This window comes from Phocoena phocoena, chromosome 2 (assembly GCF_963924675.1).
Source record: "Phocoena phocoena chromosome 2, mPhoPho1.1, whole genome shotgun sequence".
Lineage (NCBI taxonomy): Eukaryota > Metazoa > Chordata > Mammalia > Artiodactyla > Phocoenidae > Phocoena > Phocoena phocoena.
The window spans coordinates 25,420,401-25,439,844 of record NC_089220.1 but is presented as its reverse complement, the minus strand read 5'-3'; the positions used below and the strand labels follow the sequence as shown (position 1 = coordinate 25,439,844).

General features: G+C 45.3%; 1 protein-coding gene across 1 annotated transcript; it reads left to right on the top strand.

Annotated features, from left to right (window-relative positions):
* Positions 1-1,949: 1,949 nt before the first annotated feature.
* On the top strand, positions 1,950-18,657 carry CIPC (CLOCK interacting pacemaker). Its single transcript, XM_065872167.1, has 4 exons — positions 1,950-1,993; positions 7,314-7,501; positions 11,614-11,783; positions 15,105-18,657. Exons 2-4 carry the CDS (start codon positions 7,366-7,368, stop codon positions 15,996-15,998), a joined length of 1,200 nt encoding a protein of 399 aa, XP_065728239.1. The 5' UTR covers positions 1,950-1,993; positions 7,314-7,365; the 3' UTR covers positions 15,999-18,657.
* Positions 18,658-19,444: the final 787 nt, after the last annotated feature.

The window sequence follows — 19,444 nt, the reverse complement described above, 5'->3', positions numbered from 1 at the left end:
TCATAAGATAGCTAAAATCAGGGAAGTTTGACTTACTTGCACTTTTGGAGGATTAAAATAATCCTCACGCCTTTGTTTATTTCATTTATTCTCTTTTGGCTAGCATGCATTCTGCGCTCACCCGCTTCCATTACTGGATATCCTACCTTTACCTGTCCTTACAGTTTTACTTCCTGGTCTCTTCCTCTTTCAACAACAAACAGAAAACAAGCGGAAGGTTATTTTTCACTCCCTTGATTTTATTAACTCGATTTTGTTCAGAATCCTCTGACATTTATCACATTCTCTCTCATACTATTTATTAGAACATGTCTTTTTCCCATATCGGATTCTAAGGTATTTGAGGGCAAAAACTGTCTTATTCTGCCTCAGAATAAGGGCTTAGTAGTTTTGTCATCGTGGACATAAACGTCAGTGCCCTCATCTATAAAATGGAGACGTTAATAACAGCGACCTCATTAATTTGTACAGGCATCATAAGAAAATGCATGTAAAGCCGCCTGGTTCTTAATTACTAGATAATTGTTAACTATAGTTTTCGCTCCCTCCATCCCCTAAACAAAAGCCTTACACGCTGCAGGCATTCAATTATTATTTGTTGGTAGAGCTCATGCTAATAAATATTCATGCCCGGTAATACATTAGCATTATCTGTGTCTGGAGGACTAATGTGATTACTTATGACCTAGCAGCACTTAGCAAGGCTTGGATTACCAACATAGGGAGAGTTTCCCCTGCCCCACCATCTAGATCCAATGTAATTCTCTGTGATGCTGGCAATGTGCTGTACCAATAAAGTAGCCATTAGCTACGTGTGGTTATTGAGGACTTGAAATGTGGACAGCGTGAATGAGAAACCCACTTGTCATCTTATTTAATTTTAATCAGTTTCAACACCTCCTAGTGACTATTGGCTAACCCACTGGACACGTCAGCTCTAGAACTTGCCTCTACCGGTGAGCAATCTTTACATTCACCGTGTCCTCTTTTCCACCTGTGAAGGAATTTTTCTAACCTAAGAAGTAACCTTCACTGATTCAACGCATCAGAACTTTAAATGATCCCAACCCCTTTTTTTCTTTAGTGGGTTCGTTATGACACTTCAAGAACTGGCGTGAGAAACAGGATCCATGTGAAACTCAACATCTCGGTCAGTTGCACAGGACAAAGTGAGTCATACATAAAATGACATGTAATCATCCCACGAGAAATACAAATTGCGTCCCTGCCTCGTGAAGCATCATCTGGAAGGATAGTAGGGGACGTAAACCAACCGCTGCGACAGGCGTGGCAACAAAGTGACCAGCGCGCCGGGCGGTCCGGGCAAGCCTCTTTCGGGCCGAGACAAGGAGAGGCTGCCAGCCTCCCATCCCACGCCGGCCGCCTCCGCACGGGCTCGCCTGCAAGTCAGCATGGCCTTTCCCGGTCCCCAACCCTAACGGCGTGCCTCTGTACAAACCGAGAGCGCTGTTTCCCCCAGCCGACTTCCACCCACGCCCCCGGGAGAATCACCCCTCCTGCCTTCTCCACTAGAAGCCGGGCCACCCCTGCTTCTCCGGACCTCGCCTCTGAACCACGCCCCCCAGCAGCTGGTTGCTCAAGATACCCGTACAACATGGCGGCTGGGCCTGGAGAACCAACCATAGAGACGCCCACCTTCCGCGGAGAGCGCGCCGACCTCTTAAGGACGCCCGCGCCTCCCTTATAGGCGTGCCGACGTCATCTTCCGGCGGAGACGAAACAGCGGGCGCCGCCAAGGGTCCTTCTAGGAGAACAGCGAGCAGTCTCGGTGGTGCCGGGTCGTCCGAGCCGTGTCACGTGGCTGGCGAAAGCCGTCGCGGAGGCTGGGGGGGAGGAGAAATGGGCGGGAGGACTGGGGGATAGCTTGAGACCCGACGACAACGGGGTTGTCATGGAGCCGCGGGGCCGGGCTCGCGCATGCGCCACTCTACTCGCGGGTCGTCCGGTCGCGGAGCAGCGACCTCGGTCCTAGGTGAGAAAAGGAGGGCTGAGGGTGAAGGGGGAGGGTTTGGGCGAGGAGCGTGGGAAAAGGAAGTGGGAGTAGGGGAGAGAAGAAGGGAAGCAAGGTAGGCAAGAGGCAGAGCCGGGACTTTCGGGGGACAGAGGGCCAGATGATGGGAGCAGGCGGTGGTGCGTTCCTGCCCCATTTAGTTGGTCGGTTTTGCTGCGAGGGTCAGGACTGCGTGGCAGAGGAGATCGCGGGTGAGGAGGGGGCTGTGTGTGGGGAGCAATTGGGGTAAGACTGTTAGGGCGGGTGAGCCCTGGTCTAGCCCTGGGGGCAACAGCCGGCTGGGCATCCCGGCGGGGGAGCGCCTGGAGGCCCGCCGTGCTGTGAGCAGAGGGGCAGGGAATGGGCAGGTGAGTGAGCGCGGGAGCTGGTAACCTTTTGAGGGTCCTGGGCCTCCCGTTTTGGGATGAGGGGTAGTGCTCTGTTCTGGGCCCGGGGCACAGGTGTGCTGTCTTTTTCAGAGACTTGCTGTCACCCACTTGGCTGGTTCTTTCCCCTGGGTGACCAGCTTGCCAGGCGTGGTGCCAGGGGGTGGGGAGGTGGGAGAGAAGGTGGGCATTGCCAAGTAAGGAGTTAGTGGTTAGTGTGGGCGGGTTCAGAGGAGCTCTGATCCAGGCCCAGGGCACAGGCCGCAGCCAGGCTCCCTGTTATTGCCCAAGTCCTGGCAGTAAGCGTTGCCTGGGCGTTTGCCCTGGGAGGCTGGTGGTATGCCAGTCACAGCACAGTCCTAGGGTCTGCCCAGTTCTGCCCTGCTGAGCTGGCAGGCTGGTGGATGCCTGGAGGGCGCTCCTGCTGTCTGGCACAGATGCATCGTGGGCTGGTGCGAATGGGGGGTGGGTGGGCACTGTTAACTGTGAACTCTTCTCCAAGCAGGGGATTTGAGGAAGTTCTCTAATCTTATCTTCTCTTTGAAAGAGGAGAGTGGAATGAGCCATACCAGGTTCCAAACCTGACATTGTATGTTCAGGATCTTTGACATGAATTTGCAGCCAAGCTGGAGCATGGAAATGGATGTGAAGGGGAAGATGAATATTAGAGATTTAGGTAGACAGGTTTTTTTCCCTCCTTTGTTAAAAAATCCACAGACATTCCCCCAGAATGGCATCTCTGAATATGCAGACCGAGAGAAAATGACTTCAGAGAAAACCTAGTAATGTATTTATAATTCCTAGTAATGTATTTATAATTCCAGCAATTACTCATGGCTTTCTGGGTGGTAAGGTCTTGATTTTCTATGGCCTTGTCGCTTTACTGTATTTAAGCCTCTGCTTGGGCTTTCACCTCACACCTCTGTTCATGCATGCCTGTTAAACACATGACACATTTTAAAAAGAACTTGAGCTCTCAGGAAAGTTGCCAAGTATCTATAAAAGGAGAGATCTGTGAGCAGCATTTCAGATCCTTCCCTTGTACACCTTGGGTCTCCTTTTTATCATAGGCCTAAATCTCCATAGAGATTGTTTGTGGATTAGACCAACCTCTAATTTGGTTGCTGGATTTACCCCTAAGGTTTCAGCTTAGAGTAAGGGGTGGATGAGATACCTGTTTCCTGCAGGAGACCAGACCTGGCCGTGAGGTGACCGTGGTGTTTGGAAATGCAGACTCTTGACCTTCAAGCTGTTCAGGTATTTTGGTGACAGCTAAAGCTGCTAGGGCTGTCAGCAAGACTCAGCACGACAGAAGAGTTGTTGCAATTTATTATTCTGTGAGTACCTCACACATTAATTGTTGGGCGCTGAGGTTGCAAAGATGAAAAGACAGCCCTTGAGGTTGAAGAGATGAACAGATAATTAGACTCTAATGTAAGAAGTGCATAAATAGAAGAAACAAGTGCTGTGGAGCACTTGTTAGAATTTTATCTTATACCTATTTACGTAAACCTCTAGATTCATTGATTCACTTTCCATTGTGAGTTTTAGTGTATATTCTCTGTGGGAACCTTTTGGACAGTGTGTTACACGTGCACTCGTAAGAGGCCCATTTAGGGTCAACCCAGCCTTAACTTGGAGTCCTCCTAATGCAGAGTTAGGCTTGTGAGGATCTGAGATGTTTGTAGGGCAGTCGTAGCGGTTTCCAGTTTGTGCCAGGAAGCAGAGGTGGCACAGTGGGTATGAGCTTGGTAACCCATTTTCAACCCCTGGTCAGCTTATGAGCATCTAACTTTATTGTAAAATAATACTGAAGAGGCAAAAAAAAAAATCTTCTTGAGGTTTTCAAACTTCGCCATTGGTGTGGCCCCGGGTTTGAGAGCACCAGTAGTAAATGCCATCACTCTGCCTCTCTCTTATCGAGGGCCTCGTCTGGTCTTGTGTATGAATGGGTCTGTTGTTCCCTGGCTGATTGACGTCCTCAGCGTCACTCCCAGGAGGGAAGTGCCTCTCTCAGGGAGAACAGGTCAAGACGGCATGTAGCCCTTCATTCTCTTTCCCACTTGAACTTCCCTGGGAACTTTACTTAGGACAGAGGCTTCCACATCCAAAGTAGTCAGTTTACTATTCTAAAGTAGATTATGCATTCTTTATTTCCAATTGTCACCAGTTCCCCAGGATCTAAAATTTTAGCATCTGTTCTCCTTTTAACGTCAACGTTTCAGCATTTTGATTCCACAACCAATATTGTCCGACTCTCAGATGAGCCAGATAGATTCCTGTGTATTTTCTGTAGCTCCGTTGACTACACTTTAATAACAGTAGCAAGACCTTGTTCGTTGTCTTGTCACAAGGATTGTAGAAGTTGAAGTGCTTTATCTAAAATGCCTGTGAAATAATCCATTTCATAAGATATTGTGAAACTTTGTCAAGGTCTTAAGTAGTTGCAGCTAACATGAGCTATCTTCCTCATCTAAGTCAATAGTAGGTTCAGACTTAATTCAAGTCTAATTGCCCATCCATCACCGATGTCTGCTTCCATTTTTGAAAAAGCCCTCCATTCACTTTCAGACAGTATTATTTCAGGAAAATGAAACTATGTACGTTTGTTGGGTTTCATACAAAAGGATTCTGATTTAATTAGAGATAGTTTTACATTTTATTCTGCTTTTTAAACTGGATTTTCCATGCCGTCAAATTTCATAGCCGTCCAGTAGAGACATGTGCTTTGGCATAGTGTCGTGCAAGATGTGACAGTGCCATTGTTTATCTTTCATGCACGTAGTACTAAACGTGGTCTGTCAAAGAGTGCTTGGTTGACATGGATTGAATGAGGAAGCCAGTCCCCTTGAATGAGTTAGATATGGTACAAAATAATTTTTACTTGGAACTGAGTTTAAAATTCTGATCAGTGTGTGTTCCCTTTAGTCCGCTTCTACCGTATGCAAAAGTATGAGCAAGAGGGTTTCTCAGGGCTGCCTGTAAACCTCCTTGTCTTCTATCTAATTTTATGTTGAATCCCTCCTCTGCTCTGGAGTAGTTAATGTTCTTCGCTAGATCCTGTATTAGCAGAAATGTTCACACTCGGCATTTTCAGGGTATTTCAGATACAGTGCTGTTTGGCAGGGGGCCATGTTTCCCTCTACTCAGAAGGACAAATGGATGGAGTCGAGAATGGATTGTGAATAAAAACGCCACTGGGTGTTGCTTAAACCTACTATCTTAGTCCATTTGGGCTGTCATAACAAAATACCGCAGACTGGGTAGCTTATAAACCACAGAAATTTATTTCTCACAGTTCTAGAGGTCGAGAGTCCAAGCTCAGGGTGCCAGCATGGTCCAGGGAAAGCCCTCTTTCAGGTCACAGACTTCTCACTGACTGTGGTGGAAGGCGCTAGGGACCTCTCTGGAGCCTCTTGTAAAGCTCTAATCCCATGAGGTGAAGCCCTCATGACTTAAGCCCCACCTCCTAATACCATCATCTTTGGGAGTCATGATTTCATATATGAATTTTGGGGGGACACAAACATTCAGACTATAGCACTTTGCAGTTCCATTATTATTATTGTTTTCCCTGTTGGTCCCCTGTTCTCTTTATCCCTGCAGTATCCTTACAGCTGGCATCCCTTGGCGATTCAGAGGGCCTTGTTAAAATATCTTGAAGGGCTCATTGCTCTCATACTTTGCACTGTTAGCCTAGTTCTGGATCTGCTTTGGACTAGCTGTGTATCACTGGATCAAATCTAGGCTTCTTTCCAGGAAGTGGACGACCAGGTCTGTTTGATTCACTCTATACCCCCATTCCTAGCACGATGCCTGGTTCATAGCAGGCACTTGATAAATGTTTTTATTTATTTATTTATTTAAAATTATTTATTTATTTATTTTTGGCTGCGTTGGGTCTTCGTTGCTGCATGCGGGCTTTCTCTAGTTGTGGCGAGTGGGGGCTATTCTTCGTCGCAGTGTGCGGGCTTCTCATTGTCGTGGCTTCTCTTGTTGCAGAGCACGGGCTCTAGGCGCACGGGCTTCAGTAGTTGTGGTGCATGGGCTCAGTAGTTGTGGTGCACGGGCTCAGTAGTTGTGGCTGACGGGCTCTAGAGCGCAGGCTCAGTAGTTGTGGCGCACGGGCTTACTTGCTGTGTGTCATGTGGGGTCTTCCTGGACCAGGGCTTGAACCTGTGTCCCCTGCATTGGCAGGTGGATTCTTAACGACTGCACCAGCAGGGAAGTCCAATATATATTTTTAAATGACTGAATGTAACTTATCTGAGCCTCAGCTTCCTCCTCTGTAAAGTGGGATAGCAACTGAGGAGGACATTGTGAGGCTCAAGGAAAGAACCTTAGCAGCAATAATGTTATGGGCGTTTGTGGAATCAAAACACTATTACATATGGTCTTATGTGTGCATAGAAGTGCTTTTTAAGCCAAAATGTAGCATGCATATATAAGGAGTTGTTTTTACTCTGTTCACTACCTCATCCAAAGAAGTGGAAAGTTAATTTGAGAAACTATACTCTGGGAGGTGGCAGAAAGTCCCGGGCCTGCAGATGTATCCTGGGAGGCAAGCCTGGTCCGAGGTGGGCATCCTCTGTGCTTTCCTCCCTCAGGGAGCATTCCAGAAAGCCTAATCAGATGTGCCTTTGTTAGCAGTCTACAAAGCTTCCACTGAGAATGTGGTTTGTATGCTTTGCATCTGTAATGGAATTAGAGGGCAGCAGAGGACAGTGAACCTCCTTCTGGGTGGAAACCGTGCTACTGTTGAGTAAACTTGTAGCCTTTGTCAGCTGAGACCGCTGAGAAAGTGCACACAGAGCAAGTGGGCGCCGCTGGTGTTCTTTGCCCTTAGTTTACTCACCATTTGCCTTACCTGTCTCAGCTCTTCAGGCAATGACTTCTTATGTAATTGTTTTTCACAGGGCAGTCCAGATGAAAAGAGTACTGATGAATGCACTTCCAGCCCAGTAAAACATGGAGAGGAAGAACCCATCCAGAGAGGGCTCTAGAAGGCTCTCAGCCAAACTGAGCAAAGGCCCAGAGATGAAAAAAGTGTCTCGTCAACTCGGCATGGCAGCTGCTGAGTCAGATAAGGACTCTGGATTTTCAGGTTAAAAATACCTTATCATTTCTACATTGTAATGAATGATTTGCCTGAAAAACGTCCTCCGTGAAAGCTCATTTGTGTGATAAGGATGGGAAGATTTCACCCACAGGAGAAATAGTTTTCTGATCTCTTCAAATGGTGATTCTGTTGCCATATGGCGGGATACTCATCCCAGTCACGGTGGGGTTAGTTCTGAAGGAATGATATGACATCTTTTTTCCACTTAGACTCTCAACTTTAAATCTTATATTTCCAACTGTGGCAAGTGGCTACTGGAAAAATATATTTAAATACTCATAATTCTATTGTCTTACCTCTTTTTTCATAGGAATAGTTACATTGCAGGGAAAAATACCGGCATGTTGTCACCACATATAACAAATTAAACAAAAACAGTATATAATTTGTTAAGATAACTTTTTTGCTGAGAAAGTGTTTGCTGTGTTTAAAAACATTTCCCCCCCCCATAACCCATCCCTGCCAGTATTTGTGCCTTTTGTCTTTGGACTATGAGCCTCCTGGCCCTATTCCAAACTTGAGTATCTGTTAGAGACAAGAAAGCAAGACAGTTTTCCTTATTGGTTTGTCTTAAACTTTATCTGAAAGGACTAGTTGCATACCCAGTAAATCTTTTAATTTTGTGCCGAGGCTTTTTTATTTCCAGGTCTGAGAGTAGTGGCTTAAATATGGCTCTAGTGTCAACATTTTGGCCCAGGGGAGGCAGAGGGGTGATGCCAGGGGATTCTGGCTGGGTTAGCATCCTGAGAGTGGAGCCCTCTCCTGGAGAAAGATTTATATTATCCAGCCCACAGAGACTTACCAATCCACCGTGTTGATTTATTAATTTATAGTGAGAAATGCAGCTGTTAGGAAAACTAGAACTCAATCATCCTTAGATTGGTGTATTTTCTCCCTGTAGGTATGCTGCACTGGAAGCCAAATTATAAATAGACTGTTTCTCAGAGGAACAGAGCACCGTCCTAGGGATTAGAATAAGGACAGTTCAGGGAAGGGAGGGCAGGTTTATAGCCCTTTAGGTTTTTCTTCTCAATCTTTTAGCATTGTTTCCTAAGCTTGCCTCATCATAAGGCTCGTCTGAGGCATTTGTTAAAAATACTGATCACCAGAGCCCTCTTCTGGAGACTGTGATATTGAGGGTCTGGGGGAGGACCCGGAATGTGAGTTTTATATTTTTACAAGTGTCTCTGGTGATTCCTGTGATCAGACAGGTTTGGGAAACTTTGCAGGCCTAGTGTCTTTTTTTTTTCTTTCTTTTAATATCGTGTTTGTTTTTTGTCTGTTTTTCATATCATGAAGGTAATACATGCTCATGGTAGAAGCTTAGAAATTTAGGTACATGCAAAGAAGAAAACAAACATTAACCATACTCCCACCCCCTGTTATTCTCAATACTGTGGCCATTTTGGTACTTCTTCCAATAACTTCAGTTCTGTCAGACCAGCTGTTCTGTAGCATGTCCCAAAGTCTGGATAGTTTTTCTGAAAGTTTCCTATTCTCTATGCAGAAGTGCCTTAAGAAGTATTGTGTTGTTCACATAAGGCAGTATCAAAAATACTCAGATTCACTGTGCTCCAGAAAGTGGCCCTAGTGAATACCTTCAGTCACATCGGGGCCAGGTGCCAGTGGTTTCGTCAGTGCCTGAGTTATTGTTCCAGTTACCTTGGGATGTGATGTAATTTGCAATTATTAATTAGCTGCAGTCCATATTGAGATTTTTCCCATTGTCCCAATAGTGGCCTTTATAATTGTTAATCTTTTTGTATATTTGTTTGTTTTGGGTCCAGAACCCAGTTGAAGGCTGTGCATTTCATTTAATTGTCCCTGTCTTTTTTTTTTTTTAATTTAAAAATTTTTTTAATTTTTGGCTGCGTTGGGTCTTTGCTGTGTTGGCTTTCTTTAGTTGCGACGAGCTGGGGCTACTCTTCGTTGTGGTGCGTGGGCTTCTCACTACGGTGGCTTCTCTTGTTGCGGAGCACAGGCTCTAGACGCATGGGCTTCAGTAGTTGTGGCACGTGGGCTCAGTAGTTGTGGCTCGCGGGCTCTAGAGCACAGGCTCAGTAGTTGTGGTGCACAGGCTTAGTTGCTCCACGGCATGTGGGATCTTCCCGGACCAGGGCTCGAACCAGTGTCCCCTGCCTTGGCAGGTGGATTTTTAACCACTGTGCCACCAGAGAAGCTCTGTCCCTGTCTTTTAAATCTTATTTAGTCTAGACCAGCTCCTTCGTCTTCCCGTTCTTTTTTTCGGGACATCGTCATCTTTAAAGGAGTTAGGCCTGTTCTTTTGTAGAATGTTTCACACTGGATTCCTCTGGTAGCTTCCCCATTATCAGAAATAGGCTAAACATTTTTTTAATAGAAAACTAAATTTTTGATGTTATATCCTTCTCATTGCAACACATAAGGTGACTCCTAAGTGTGTCTTATTCTTGGTGACACTCTGATTAAAGGAGTAGATGTATACCAGATTTCTTTATTGCAAAAGTACTCTTTTCTCTTTGTAATTAATGAGCAATTTATGGGATGATACTTTGAGATTGTGTGACTATCCTGTTCCCCAGCAGACTCTTGACTAGTGATTTTAGCATCCATTGATGATCCTTGCCTGAACCAATTACATTTGTGGTTTGAAAATGGTGATCTAATTCTATCATTCCTCGTATATTTTATTAGCTGACAGTCATCTTCTCTAAAGAAGTACTTCTCTCCTCTGCCCCCTTTTTAGAGCATCACTGTGGATTCACGGAATTTTTTTGTGATTTTGTTTGTCAATCCATTATCATTATTATTTTTGATACTCAAATTGCCCCACATTTGGTCAGTGGGAGTCCCTTCTAGGTGGCGCCTGTGTCTTTGACATGTCCCCATTTGTGTTGGAGCACTTCCTTGCTTTCTGGGGCAGTAAGATGTCCAGGCTCATCTTGCACCTTCCCTGCCAAAGATATCAGCCATTCCTCCAAGGAGCCCTGGTTTCCTTTTTGTGCAGAATGACATTTAGAAACCAAGATACACGTACAAGGTACGCACTTTTCTTCTGAAGTCCTTTGTTTCTGGCCTAATGGTTCTTAACTAGAGGTGCACATTTGGATTACTTGTAGTGTTTTGTGAAAATAACACGTGCCTGGACACCAGATAAATCAATTCAGTAGAGTGAGGGGAAGACCCCAACACCAGTAATTTCTAAAAAGCGTCTTTGGAGAATCTGATTAAATGCGAGTGTTGACAGTTGCTCTCTTCTAAATTACGGTCACATTCCAGTCCTGCCTCATCCAGACGACTCTGAGATTCTTGATGAGCATTTAGGGTATTCCCAGACTCCTCACTGGCAGGGTTACTGCAGTCTCTTGGTTTACTCCAGCAGGGAGCTAATTAAGCCCTCTCTGTATGGATTTCACATAGAGCAGCCTTCTTTTCTTTGTGGCAGAGAGTATCTTTCCATCACCCATTGTGCAGAACCCCCAGTGGGCACACTCAGCGTGCATTTAGGACACTAACAAAGGAGGTGCTTAACTGGGTGGAGGAGGAAGACAAAGAAAGGCACATTGTAAACCTCACCTTGATGAACTTATCCAGAATTTTACAATTAGAAAACTTAGGAGGAAGCTGTTTTACTTTCAGAGTGGAGGTAAGTCTTGAGGTTTTATAGGTTGGTTTTGTTTTTGTTGTTATTGTTACGTCATGTAGTGCCCAGAGCCTCTAAAGGTCTTATTGATCTTGCCCCAAGTCACACGCACACCCCTCTTCCCTTTCAACCACAGATTCTTAAAAGTAATGAGCTAACTTCGAAGGCTTTACCCACTTCTCCTGTAGACTGGTGATGGTTACTTTCTCATGAACCCAAATGGATGCAGGCTTTTGTCTGTAATAGAGTTAGAAGGGAAGTCAGCTGTCCTGAAGGGCAGTGATTCTCAATCTTTTGGGGTGGGAGGGATAATTATGGCTCCCATTGAGAATCCAGTGAAAGTTAGATACCTACTCCTCAGAAAAATTCACAAAAACACATATCACAAATGTTCCATTCCGTTTCATGGGGTTCATGGCTCCCCAGGAGGACTGGTTAAGAGCCTGAGTGAACTGACCATTTTTCCGCCCACCAGATGGGAGCTCTGAATGCCTGAGCTCGGCAGAGCAGATGGAGTCTGAGGACATGCTGAGCGCCTTAGGCTGGAGCCGAGAAGACAGGCCAAGGCCGAGCGCCAAGCCTGCGAGCGGTGCCTTCCCAACGCTGGCCCCCATGGTTGTCATGAAGAACGTGCTGGTCAAGCAGGTGAGGAGGACTGAGCTCTCATAACTTCTTTGCACGCCAGAGTTTCTGAGCTTCCTGTGCACAGAGCTTCTCCCTCTCTGCCAAGGAGAGATGTGAGAAGCAGACCACCGGCACCACACCAACACGTGCTTCTGTGCTGGGAAGAGGATGTGTCCTTTCAACTACTGACGGTGTTTGAAAAAGGAATACAAGAGTCATCACATGTGTTCTTATTTTCCAGATAGTAAGACTGTTTTATTTCTGTGTCCCTAGTTTGTCCAAAGCGATCTGGAATACTTTAGTCATGTTAAACGGAACCAAGCAGAAATGTCCTGACTTCTATAGTGCATGCTAAGATATGACAGAATTTAAGGTAGAAACAAGAGGATCTCTTTTTAATTTGACTGGGACTTGTAGAAATATTTTTTTGAGAAGTAGAGGCAATTTCCCTGTTTCTCATGTTACATTCTGAGCACTTTCTTAGTAACCAGCCAAAGCTATGTCATTAGTGAGAAAGGAGCTCTTTGGTTTAGGTATGGCTATACCAGCAGACTCCACCCAGCATTGTCGAGGAATTGAAAAATAACCCTGTTTCAGGCTTTCTTATATAACTATGCAAATTATGTGATTATTGTCTAGATACGAAAGAAAAGAAGATTTAGATAAAAATCTAAGCTAAGCCCCAGTGTTTGGAACAAACAACTCAATCCTATGAACTTGAAGAACATGTAACCTTACCCTACTTTGCTCTAAACTAGATCAGTCCTCGCATGGGTCCGTTGCTGCGGCTGCTCAAAGCTAGTGAAGGTTGAAATCTGGCTGTATGTTGTTGACCTTCCCACCTTAGGTAGAAGAACGTGGCTCTAGCCTGACAGGAGACCTTAATGTCTTAACTATTACCTAGTTATTGCCGAACAACACAAACTGATTTTCAACAAGGCAACCTGGTGAGTTTGGAAAAAGAATTTGCAGATATTTGCTTGGCAGATCACATCTCAGCTGGAAGCACAGCTCTCCTCACCGAAATGAGGCGAGAGAATAAAGACATGAAACGGAGCCCAAATGAGATTGTCCAGGCCCCACCGGTGCTTCTCAGGGCTTCCTGTCTCCTGCTCTTTCCTCCCTGCCTTCCTCTCTGGCCCCCTGGTTACTCTTTCTTAGGCATCTTTGTTGATTGTCGTGGGCGAGGCCGGCAGCTCCAGAGGGCTGTTGCAGGGTGAGTGGGCGGGTCCAGCAGAGCCATCTCCTTCCGGACAGAGACCCACTGGGAAGGCTGCTGGACTTGATCAGGAGACAGGAGGCTTGGGGGCAGGCTGACCTGATGGAGCAGTCTCGGAGTTCTGTTTTTTCACATATGCTAGAATCCAGCACATTCCAGATTTAAAAGCATTATACACTTTTTAAAATCTCTGCTTATCGCATAATGTCTTAATTATTGCTGCTTGGTTTTAGGATTTTTCTTTTGAGGCTCTGATTCCAGTGCTGTCACCAGCCTGCGTGATCTTACGCACAATTACTTACTCACCGTGAACTTTATTTTCTTCATCTTTAACATGAAGCTAGGATTGATTCTAGAGATCCTATCCAAGACCCTAGGATTCTGAGATCCTATCCAAGTCTAAAGTCTTGTCTGGTATTCCCTCAGGTGATCTCAGTAAGAATGGTACCTTGTAAAATCTAAATTAGAACAAATAAGCTAAGTATCTAAGTGGGCATAACAATAGCATTAGGAAGAATCATCCAGTGAAATCAGCTTGGGAGAGCAACGAGTTAGGTATTTTCTGGATCCATTTGCCTTGTAGGTCAACCCTTATGGCATGAGTGAGCAGGGGGACAGCCTGAAGTTCTGCTCTTGACTGACCTGGACGAGGCTGATCTCTTCTTTGAAAGACCCCTGATTTTTGTATCTCCTCTGACGGGGGAGTGTTTGCTAGGCCCAGCATTGCTTGCTTATGGACATCCAGAGTGTATTTGAACACCAAGAGGGCTCCAGAATGGACTCTCCAGGTCATGCCAGCCTTTGCACAGGAGATGAACTGTAGTTGAACTTGGCCAGGAGTTCCTAAGCAGGTATCCAAGAAGCTGGAATGTATGCAAATCAGGTGCCGGTGTGGGAGCAGAGTCCATCGCTTTCCTCAGATAAATCACATGACTGCACTAAGGGTAAGAGCCTCTGTCAGGTTCTCTCTCTGCCTGTAGCCTCATCTACACTCATATCTCTGGGCCTGGGTTGGAATTGGACTGGCTTTTAAATATTAGAGACAGGTTCATGGAAAGTCCTTGTAATAAAGAGTCTGAGTCCATCTTTTAAATGAATAAATACATGAGAAAAGTAGCCATGCCCTTCTTTATTAGATTACTATCTGAATCAGTACTTTAATTAAAAATTATGTATCATTGATCAGTAATAGAGCAAAAGCAATGTAGCAGAACGGTTTGGATGGGTTTTAGAGTCAGAGGGTGGAATCCTATCTTCACCACTTAGTAGCTTGGGGACTGAAAGCAAGTTATTTCAACTTCCTAAGCCTCGGTTTCCTGTTTGTGAAAGGAAATGGTAACTACCTCATGGGATCATTATGGCGATTCCGTGAGACAACGCAGGTGGCACCTCACACACAGTGCTACCCTGTGGTAAGCACCCATACACGGTGGCTGTTCCTGCCTTGCAGAGCTCTGTGGTAGTCGGGCATTATTGCCTTAAATACAGGGGCCCATGGACTCCTGACAATATGTAACTTTTTAATCAAAAGTTGTTTTCAGGTAAAAGAGGTTCCAGATGTAACTAAATGAAGATAGACTGGTGTGAAGTCACATTTATAGTATTGAGATTAGCACATTTTAACTTATGCCAGCAAATTGTACTATCCATCCTTTTTTAAAGAAAAAAATTTTTTTTAATTTTTATTTATTAAAAAAATTTTTTTTGTTGCACTGCACGGCATGCGGGATCTTAGTTCCCCCACCAGGGATCGAACCCGCGTCCCCTGCAGTGGAAGCGTGGAGTCTTAGCCACTGGACCACCAGGGAAGTCCCCTATCCATACTTTTATTGCCTTACTTGTGACCTTAACTATGTCACTACTTCACGACCTTCCTACAGTTTCTTTTTCTCAAGTGATAGCACTTGAATAAAGATAGCTATTTCCTCCAGTTTTCCCTTAAGAAAAAAAATATATGATGTCAGCCCCAGATGAATTTTTAAGCCACATCTCCAGTCATGTTAAGAAGGGCTACCCCGTGTGTGAGGGAGGCTCTGTACTTATATCTGAGTATTTGCTTTGCCTCTTGGACAGCTGCAGGTAACACGTAGTGTGCTGCTCTTTTCCTTTGCTTTTTCCTTCAGGGCAGCAGCTCATCCCAGCTCCAGTCGTGGTCTGTGCAGCCCTCCTTTGAAGTGATCTCAGCACAGCCCCAGCTCCTATTCCTTCATCCACCTGTACCGTCTCCTGTCAGCCCATGTCACGCTGGTGAGAAAAAGTCGGACTCCAGGAACTACTTGCCCATTCTCAATTCTTACACCAAAATAGCTCCACACCCAGGCAAAAGGGGCCTCTCCCTCAGCCCAGAAGAAAGAGGAGAAGGTGGAATGCAGAAGAAGATCTGTACTGAGAGACTTGGGCCAAGCCTGTCTTCTAGTGAGCCGACCAAGACTGGTGCTGGCCCACCCGGGCCCCTGACTCCAGCACCCCCCAGCACCAAGCTTGCCGAGGACTCAGCTCTTCAGGGTGTGCCCTGCCTGGTGGCAGGTGGGAGTCCACAGACGCTTCAGCCAGTGTCCAGCAGCCATGTGGCTAAAGCTCCCAGCCTGACCTTTGCTTCCCCCGCCAGCCCTGTCTGTGCGTCAGACAGTACCCTGCACGGGATGGAGAGCAACTCCCCGCTGTCCCCACTGTCAGCCAGTTACAGCTCCCCTCTGTGGGCTGCAGAGCACCTCTGCCGCAGCCCGGATAGCTTTTCAGAGCAGCGGCAGAGCAAGCACAGGCGCTTTCAGAATACCCTAGTAGTCCTACACAAATCTGGTTTGCTGGAGATCACTTTGAAAACCAAGGAGTTGATTCGTCAGAACCAGGCAACTCAGGTGGAACTAGACCAGCTAAAGGAGCAGACCCGGCTATTTATCGAGGCCGCCAAGAGCAGGGCTCCTCAGGCTTGGGCCAAGCTGCAGGCGTCTTTAACATCAGGGTCAGGTCATCCTGGCAGTGACCTAGAAGCGTTCTCCGATCAGCCAGACATATAACATAGAAGGCATATTTTCCTGTTACTTGAGTGGTTCTTTTTAACTCTTTTACTGTTATCTGCTCCTGTTTCCCAAAGCTTATGTAAGAGCTTTCCTTTTAAACTTAAACTGTTCAGCGGTTCACTTACGAAGCCACATGCCAATACCTGGCTGCTGTCTTAACCTGTGGTCTGTGCACAGTTTACCTTTGTCTCCGTTCCACTGAGGACCTCAGATTTGGGTGTCCTCGAGTCCCTCTTCCTTAGCCTGCAGGCACTTCGATGGATCACGGGGCAAAGCGGGAAAGATGCTTGTGTGGGGCCCCTCTAGCTGTCACTTCCCACCATCCCACTCACTAACCGTGATCAGGGATGCAGTGACGCAGACAAGCATACAGAGTGACACCTGTCAAGCCAGGGAGTAGGTGACATAAGGAGCCCCCCGTGGATCTTCCCTTGAAGGTCTTAGTCACAGAGGAAAATATAAGAGGAGGGTGTTTCCATTTTACGAGGCATTGTGCCATTTGGGAGAAACCTAAAACGCTCTGGGCACACATTGGTCCTTGGATGCAAGCACTTAATCACTTAAAGCTTTGTTTCTTTAAACTCGAAAGTCAAGGGGAAGGGGTAGTACCGTTAACTCGTACACTTTAATCATAAGCCAGATTTCTGTGAAACTGGTAGGTGAAATATTTCAGATTTGTAAAGTATGGAATGGATTTAGGACCATCTGGAGCTACAGTTGATGAACTGCTTTTTTGACTCAGAGTCTGAAGAAGGGAGAAATGGCTAGCATCTCTTGGTTGAGAGCTGGAAGATTCTGATAATTTATGCTTTTTTCTCTCTCTGTCTCTTCTTTTGAAACAATGCAAAAGAAGATTTTCTTATATGTGAAAATCCTAAAAGAGAGCTTCATGGTTCCCGATTGTGTAATACAAGTCAGCCCTCTGCTACCATCATTTTTCCCCCCTTTGTTTTTACAAAAGAGGAAAGAAATGATTATTAAGCTTGAAAAACTTTGAATTAAAATCATCATAAGGTTATGACATTAAGTCCACAAAAAATTGGAAAACGTCATCCATTTTCTTTCCACATCCAGAGTTTTCATTTGTCTTACGTCACGGTGACGTGGAGCAGTCTTCTGTGTTTCTTTCGTGCATTGGATTTGGCTGCAAAGCCAAAGGTGTAGTGGGTTATGTGAAGTCCGTCTAGAAGTGGAGAGCGTTATGAGAACTTGCAGATGATACACACCCTTTCAGCCTCATTGTAAACTAGATTTCTAAGTCGTAAAGTTGCCAGCTTTTTATCCTCCCATTTAAAAATTTCATCCTCTTGAAAATCTTTGTACCGATTGCTTTAGTAAGAAATTCTGTGTGACCAACTTCATCTTTTCTGCAAGGAAAATGTTCTTGAAGTTCTACCAAGGCCAGAAGCTAATGCTCATGCTTGCTGGGTAGTTGTAACTCTGAACATAGTTTTAAAATTACAAGGCTTCAGATTGCCTGCATTTTGTTCTCAAACATGCACAATTTAGATACGACCAATTTAGAAGTAAACAACTCAGTGAAACCTTTAGACTCTCCTGGTAAATGCAGAATTATTACCTGCCATTTGCTTTCTGAAAGATTTCACAAATCAGAGCAAACGTGTCTTTAAGCAGACTCTGCTCCTTTTACTGTTTTTCTCTTGGCCCACACCCTTTGCCTCCCCTGAATCTGTGTGGTGCTGCAGGAACTCTGCACGCTGTGCTAGGAAGCTTCCTTTCTGGCAGAGTGTTTGGCAGCAAAGCTCTAGAAACAGGTGCCTTCAGAGCAGCCTGGGCACCAGTCATGAGTCTTACTGAGTCAAAAATCTGAACACACTTGCTGAGAACCAAATTTATTCCTTCAGAAAAACCCTCTGTGGAGCTTTATGCGTCTTGGACTCTTCTTCCTAGATTAAGGTTTGCATTCCCTCCTGTCAGGTACAAGACGATGAAAGCCGTCATTGATCCTCGCTGCTGAGTGACAGGGAGAAGCAGCACCACCCCGCGGCTCTTCTCTGATGTTGTAACTCAGTGTGGAAGTCTCTCTGGGCTCTTAGCATGGGTGTTCTTTACCTAGTGGAGCAGTTAAGCAGATGAAGCCACTTAGAGAAGCTGGTCGTGGAAGGAGAGATCCACTGAGGCTAGCAGACATGTGGAGCCAGAAACCAGATCGGCAAATGGAGGAACCTCGGAGTTGACTGGAAGGATCTCCGTCGGTTTCACGAGGCTGTAAGTAGTAGTGGTTTTAGTGATGCGTGATTTGATCTGGTATGAAGTTCCGTGGCAAAGCTGCTGTTTTCTAAAAGCCATTCTTAGCTCAAACCAACCCTTAAGAGAAGTTTCGGCAGATTGTGTCGGCAGTATTGAAAGACATCTAGAAAAAGCTGCTGATTGAATTGGTTGTGGGAATGGAGTTTGGTGACATTTGTAATTTAATACACTCATTGCTTTTTATGGATTGTGGTATTGTCTGACTTTACTATGATTCCTTCAGCAGAAAAGTAACTCTTGTGCATATATTGAAGTGTTTTTCCAGCTATGAATTCTTTAGGGTAGAGATTTATTTACCAAATGTGAATTCTTTTGAGGAAGTATGAAGTTTTGTAGAAATTGACTGTGAAATGTCAGAGAAAAATAAAAGTCACTTACTTGAAAACTATTTGGCCTTTGGGCTTTATAACTGCTTAAAATGCTAAGTGAAATCACGAGTAAATGTTTGATTGATTTAGGTTTCATACATACGTACTCGTGTCATTTGGGGATACTGGGATTAGTTACTGAACTTGTGGAAATTCATTGTTCAGACTCTCACCGGTGTGAACTTAAGGGAGATGCAGGCACTTAAGGCAAATGGATAGTGCAGCTTTCCCTGGAGTCATGGAGGTTTATACTGGGTAGGTTGGGAGGAGAGAGAGGAGAATACAATCCAATGATTTCCTCCATCTGATAACGACGCTTTCACAAACAGAATTTTTAAGTGGCAGAAGCACTACAGTCGTCTCCTGGGATAAACTAAAGCCATATCAAGTGAAGTTCTTTTACTACAGAGCGGTCCTTAGCAAGTACGTCTCCAAGCCTTTTCCTTCCTGCTTCTCCGAGGTGATTCCTAAGGCTCTGCTCCTCCTCATCCAGGTTCACCTACAGGGTCTCAGCAGGGAGATGTGTAGTCTTCCCTGCTCTCTGAGGCCAGTCAGGACACCCCTCCTGGGGTTTTTAAGTCACTGGGAAAATAAAAAGCTTATCATCATTTAAAGGCCTGTAGGGTTGCCATAGTCTAATTCTTAAAACATTATTTCTGTGCTATACAATTTTCTAAGTAACGTTTAAAAAGATGGCTGTAAGACCACTAAAACAAACAAAAATGGGTAAAGGTGGCTAGAAGAGGCCCCTCCTGAAATAGAGAAGCACCCTCCCGTAGAGATGGAATCTAGAGACACGAGAGC

Coding starts and splice junctions, on each gene's coding strand:
- CIPC (XM_065872167.1), top strand. CDS start 7,366: ATGGAGAGGAAGAACCCATCCAGAGAGGGCTCTAGAAGGCTCTCAGCC. Junction 7,502..11,613: donor TAAGGACTCTGGATTTTCAG/GTTAAAAATACC, acceptor TCCGCCCACCAG/ATGGGAGCTCTGAATGCCTG. Junction 11,784..15,104: donor AGAACGTGCTGGTCAAGCAG/GTGAGGAGGACT, acceptor TTTTTCCTTCAG/GGCAGCAGCTCATCCCAGCT.